Source organism: Paroedura picta, chromosome 13, assembly GCF_049243985.1.
Source record: "Paroedura picta isolate Pp20150507F chromosome 13, Ppicta_v3.0, whole genome shotgun sequence".
NCBI classification, from domain to species: domain Eukaryota; kingdom Metazoa; phylum Chordata; class Lepidosauria; order Squamata; family Gekkonidae; genus Paroedura; species Paroedura picta.
In genome coordinates this window covers 19,218,249-19,224,150 of record NC_135381.1, presented here as the reverse complement: position 1 = coordinate 19,224,150, position 5,902 = coordinate 19,218,249, and the positions used below count along the sequence as shown (strand labels likewise).

At 47.8% G+C, this 5,902-nt stretch overlaps 1 protein-coding gene across 1 annotated transcript; it reads left to right on the top strand.

The window, feature by feature from the left end:
* Nucleotides 1-1,373: 1,373 nt before the first annotated feature.
* LOC143823043 (cis-aconitate decarboxylase-like) lies at nt 1,374-5,445 on the top strand. Its single transcript, XM_077308841.1, has 4 exons — nt 1,374-1,547; nt 2,549-2,653; nt 3,776-3,981; nt 4,527-5,445. Exons 1-4 carry the CDS (start codon nt 1,374-1,376, stop codon nt 5,443-5,445), a joined length of 1,404 nt encoding a protein of 467 aa, XP_077164956.1.
* Nucleotides 5,446-5,902: the final 457 nt, after the last annotated feature.

Below are 5,902 nucleotides of genomic sequence, written 5' to 3'. Positions count from 1 at the left end.
GCCCTGCTGAAAGCTGGCAACTCCAACAGGGCCTTCAGCTCTTCCAGGAGCTTATTCCACTAGGTCCCGCACCCAGCCGCCTGCCCGCTAGCGCCCGCTGTATTTTGGCTACAGCGGGCCTTAAACCTAGTAGCCTCAATAAAATCAATGCATGCATGCATACTAATGCCTCCGCTGACCTGATATATTTCGGTGTTACCACCTTCATCAATGGTCAGGCATCAAATAAAACCAGGATGCATAAAATACAATAAATACAAGAATTGTTGTATACAGTTAGCTCCTTTACATAAAGTGATATTATATACTCAAGCCAGTCAGTGCTGTGGACTGGGAGGCCAGATAAAACTATTTGGGCCTCTAATGTTTCCAAGGCAGGCCATAGTCAAGGTGAACACTTTCGGTGTCCAGTAAGTGTCATGTAGGAGCCAATCTTCATCCAAAGTATGCTGCAGGTTTGTAACTTAAATAAATATTAGTACTAAATTTTAAAAGTGTGTTCCACCCTACAGAGGTTTAAGTTCATTCCCCTTATTTTAACCTTTTTAAGGTTATTGATGTTGTTGATTGAACCAGACACTTCCAACATGACCAAACATTTATGGACACATGAAGCTGCCATGTTGAGTGAAACTCTTGGTCCCACTTGTGCAATACTGTCTGCTCTGAGCAGCAGCAATTAGCCAAGATTTCAGGCAAAGAAAAGTTTTCCTCAGCCCTCATTCCCAGGAGCCAATAACCAGAGGAACTGGAAATGAACCCTCAGGCCTCCTGCATGAAATTCTGGTCCTGAGCAAGGGGAACCAACCTCCTGAGCTAGGGTTACCAAGCTGAAAATCTCCTACTATTACAATTGATCTCCAGATAACCAACATAGTTGAAAATGGCTGCTTTGGAGGGTAGACTCTATAGCATTATACCCTGCTGAGGTCTCTCCCCTCCTCAAAACCTGCCCTCCCCCAACTCCATCCCTCAAATTGCCAGGTATTTCCCTACCCTGAGCTATGTACCATCCTTGGAAATGGGAGTGAATATATGAGAAATAAAATCTACCTCCGTTCCACTGCAGAGGTTGCAATGGCACCCTTGTTCCAGCTGTGCCTCCTTCAGGTGACTTTCAGAGTCCAACTGGTTGGCCACACTGCCCCTTTTTTCTCATGAGTTGGGTGAGGCAGGTGAAAAACATGACTCTTCCCCTGTTGAACCTTTAGCTGCTCCCATGCAGCGATTCTACGATGTGTCACTGCACTGAAATAGAGGAGGTTTATGTGGTGCCACTCAGGGTGCCGGGCAGACCTCTCAGCATCCACCCATCTGAGAGCTTCCCACAGCTGCACCTCTCTTTTGTCATCTTGACAGTCCTGGAAAGGAGCATGTCAGAGGAAACAGTCACCGGCAGCTTTGTGTCCTTCATCCATAACGTCCGCCCTGATCACCTCTCCAATGTGGCTCGTCATCGAAGCAAACGGATGATCCTGGACTGCATTGGAGTGGGGCTGGTGGGCAGCACGACCCACGTGTTTGACATTGCCCTCCGGTATTGTCAGGTAAGTATAGCCCTGGCCAGGGTGACTTGCTAGTCAAAAATCTATGCAGAGACTGTGTGAATTACTAGGCCAGTCCAATCGCCCTGGATGCCTTCTCTCCTTCCCCAGCATGTTGTACGCCAGGCGCTGACTCCATGGGTACAACATGCTGGGGAGGGACAGAAGGTGTCCAGGGTGACTGGACTAGCATGGACAGTCAGGGACTGGTGGAGCAGTGGGTAGTGGTGGTGGGGGAAGAATGCAGCAGACCAGACAAAGGTCTGTGGACCAAAGAGAAGGGGAAGACCTCCCATGAAGGTAGTAATACCTAACGAGAATTATGCTGCTTGCAATGCTGGAGGGGGGGGGGCTGCCACCTTCGCTTGGCAGGGAATGGAGGGAGGACGGCAGGAGCGAAGGTGGGACATAGACTAAAGTGTGTTTCCCCCCCCAAATCTTCTTCCTGCTGTTTATAGGCGGGTTGTTTGCTGGGGGATCACACTTTTCTGGGTGGTGAATCTACTTTTTGGGATTCCTCCTGTTGCGGCTTAAAATGGCATTTATAGCGAGCCAGCTGTTGGAGGTAGGCGACTTCATCTGGAGGGGCCGGAATATGCCGCCTACTTTCGGCGGCTGGCAGGCTACATTCTCCGCGTGCAGAAATGCCCTAAGTGAATGCTGAGAATCCATCCCCACTTGGAATGTTTTGTAGATCTCTAGAAGTAACAGGAGGGCTCTGCTATTTGAGCTGAACAGCACACACTAAAAGGGGTGCCAGGAAAATGAAACCACTGCTGGCCAAAAAGTTGAAAAATTCTGGCTTAGCATAGCAAAATCTGTCTAAACTTCTGCTGCTCCTGTAAACAGGATGGAGTGTCTTCAGTAAATCCTCAGTACCAGTTTCCTTTCCACCCTAGAGACTTCTAGTCCTCTGTGTGTTATTGATAAGTGGGGCTGTACTTGCCCAAGAGGTCTCCGTGCTCTTGCATTTCTCACATTGGGTTCTCCACTTTTGGTGACAGGAAATCTACGCTTCCTCCTCCTCCTCCAGCCTGGTTAGTTCTGTCTATGGAAGGCAGGACCTGAAGCTGTCTCCTCCTCTGGCAGCATTTGTCAATGGTGTGGCGGTAAGCATTTCCCCGTGCTTTGCAACCCTTGCAGCACAGCGCTTAAGACGATGGATTGTTTGGAGAGAGGAAGTAGGTGGGAAATGCCATGGGGAACGGGTGGTTTATTTTCACTGACTGAAGACAGGATATATTTTTTCTCCCATTTGAGACTTCCAGGCTGAGGAAGATCTTGGGTTCCTTCTCAGGATGCTTGGTATATCTAGGGCAGGAGGTGCTCCCTCCCGCCGAGGCTGCCTGGGTGGGGATTATAGGGGGACGATGTTTCTGGCCTGTACTGGATAGGTGGTGTCGGAGGGAGGAAAGAGGGATTGCACTGCCAGGGGTGGTAAAATTGTATTTTATTGTTATTTTATTGGGGCTTTATTGTAAACCGCCACAAACCAGCTTGGACCAGAAGTGGCAATCAATCAATAAATAAATAAATACATAAAAAAGAGTTGAGATTCTAGCCTTTGACAGAAACATGTTCCTGAATTGATCTTATTACCATGAGGACCAGGAACTTGATACCTTCACTAAAGCAGCATCCTCATCAAGACATATTCCTTGTTGTCTTAAAACAGGGATTCCCAACCAGGATTGCACCTGAGGTCCCCAAGGATTATGTGGCCTTTCTCAGAGGTTTGGATGGCCCCTAACAGGACTAGACATCACTGAAGCCCACTTTCTCTGTTCTTCTACAAGCCTAGTCTCTTTTTCCACAATGGAAACAGTAAATTATGTATTGATTGACTGTACCTTACTTCTGCACCTGACTTCCACACCCACTTCTCTGAAGGGGCATTCCCACACTTCTGAGGTTCCTCAAAGCCCGAAAAACATTACAGGGGGTTCTCCACAGTCAAAAAGTTGAAAAATTCTAGCTTAGCATGTCAGAACAAGATCTGGGAGACCCAGCTTCAAATCCCTACTCTATGGAAGCTTGCTGGGTGACCTTAGCCAGCCACACACACTCAGCCTAATCTACTCTACAGGGTTGTTGGGAGGATAAAATGGACAAAGGGAGAATAACATGAGCTACTTCCCATTGGGGAGAAATGGAAATAAATGTTATCCCACAAATTCAAATGAGGCTTGTTGGCAACCACTTCTTAGTTCACTGACTCCCCTTCCCTTCAGGTTCACGCCATGGACTTTGATGACACCTGGCATCCTGCCACTCATCCTTCGGGGGCCATCCTGCCTGCTCTCCTTGCCGTCTCCCAGATGGTACCTGCCTCTTCCAGGCCTAATGGCTTGGACTTCCTGTTGGCATTTAATGTGGGCATTGAGGTGCAGGGCAGGCTGATGCACTTCTCCAGTGAAGCTCACAACATTCCCAAGAGGTAAATGGTCTACGGACAAAGCTTTTGCCCTGTGGAAGCCAGACAGTGAGAGCATGGCTGGCTCCTACTGGCAGTGTCAGTCAGATGGGCACCTGGTGTGGGAACATAATAACAAAGGAAGAAAAGTCAGTGAAAACTCCGGCCCAGCCTCTTGTACACCTTAAGAGAAAAGCAGAAACCTGCTGTAAACTTCTGTGTAACTCAAAAGCCTGCACATTTCTCAATCGGCAGCTGGCCCAATAAAAAAATATTGCTTGGTTTGAAACTGGCTTAGATGCCCTAGGAAGAGTGCACATAGAGATGAATGCAGAGAATCCAGCCCTTGGGAGGGGGATGACTGCAACCACTGCTTATTTGCATTTGTGAATATACTAAGGATTGCTCCATGCCAATAAAGGAGGGATTAACTCCCTGCTTGGAGGGGCAGTCCCTGAACATCTTTGCAGACAGACTTCCACCTTCCATCTAGAGTACTCATTTGCCTCCTGTCATTCCCATAACAGCTCAAGATCTCTTCCTGACTCCCTCCGGGGTTTCCTTTCCAGGTTCCACCCTCCCTCTGTGGTTGGCACCATGGGCAGTGCAGCTGCAACAGCCAAGCTCCTCTCTCTGGATGCAGCTCAGTGTGGCCATGCCTTAGCAATCGCAGCTTCGCTGGCAGGGGCACCCATGGCAAATGCCGCAACCTTGGCCAAGCCGCTGCACATTGGCAATGCCTCCCGCCTTGGCCTAGAGGCAACCCTCCTAGCTGCTCGAGGGATGGAAGCCAACCTTTTAATTCTGGATGACGTCCCTGGCTGTGCTGGCTTCAGTGCTTTCTTTGGCGACTACCAGCCCAGACCACTGGCGCTATCAGCAAGCAGCCATGAGTTTCTCCTGGAGAAGCAGGACGTTGCATTCAAGAGCTTCCCAGCCCACCTGGGAATGCACTGGGTGTTGGAGGCTGCCCTCTCAGCCAGGAAACTTCTAATCAACCATTCTGGCTCTCTCTCCCCTTCTACCATCCACACCATTGTTCTGAGGGTGCCAGTATCCAAGTACATCAACAGGCCCTTCCCTGAATCTGAACATGAGGCCAGGCACTCTTTCCAGTTCAATGCCTGTGCTGCCCTCCTGGATGGCCAACTGAGCCTGTGCTCCTTCAGCAATGACCATCTCCACCGCCATGACCTCATGCAATTGCTCTCCAAGGTGGTGGTGGAACACCCCAAGGACAACATGGCCAACTTTGACAAGATGTATGCAGAGGTGGCACTGATCCTGCAGAATGGAGACATCCTGACAGGCCGGTGTGACACTTTCTATGGGCACTGGAGGAGACCCCTGAGCAGAGAATCTCTCCTCAGGAAATTTCAAACCAATGCTTCTGGAATCCTTCCAAAAGACAACATAGATAACCTCGTGAAAACACTGGACAACTTGGAGACTCTCCCAGACTGTTCTTTGTTGGCTTCCTGTCTGTAATGCTGATTGAAGAATTTCTAAACTACCATGGCAACGAAAATGGAAACTGTGTAGGACATCCTGTTAAATTGGAAACCAGCTTGCACACTTCAAAAAAAAAACTGATTAATTAGATCATTTGGGATTCATTTCACTGAATTCATTTTATTCTGTTTTTAAATTACTTGATTGGTTCTGCTGGTCAGACAGGAAACAGATCAATATGTATCACTGAGAGCTGCAATGAATTTGGAAAAAAATCCAAAACAATGAGATCTTGGTTTCTGAATTTTAACTGATTTCTACTCCTGGTGAAAGTTCAGTTTTGGGTGTTGACCTTGTAAATTTGTGCTACAATTTTGTCTACAAGACTCCTTTGTTGTTTTTAATTATCAGTTGATAATTAAATGATGTTGTTTATAAATATTTTCAAGACTAATAATAAATGAATCCTTTCTCTATTGAAAAAATGGTAAAT

Coding starts and splice junctions, on each gene's coding strand:
- LOC143823043 (XM_077308841.1), top strand. CDS start 1,374: ATGTCAGAGGAAACAGTCACCGGCAGCTTTGTGTCCTTCATCCATAAC. Junction 1,548..2,548: donor TTGCCCTCCGGTATTGTCAG/GTAAGTATAGCC, acceptor TTTTGGTGACAG/GAAATCTACGCTTCCTCCTC. Junction 3,982..4,526: donor GCTCACAACATTCCCAAGAG/GTAAATGGTCTA, acceptor TTTCCTTTCCAG/GTTCCACCCTCCCTCTGTGG.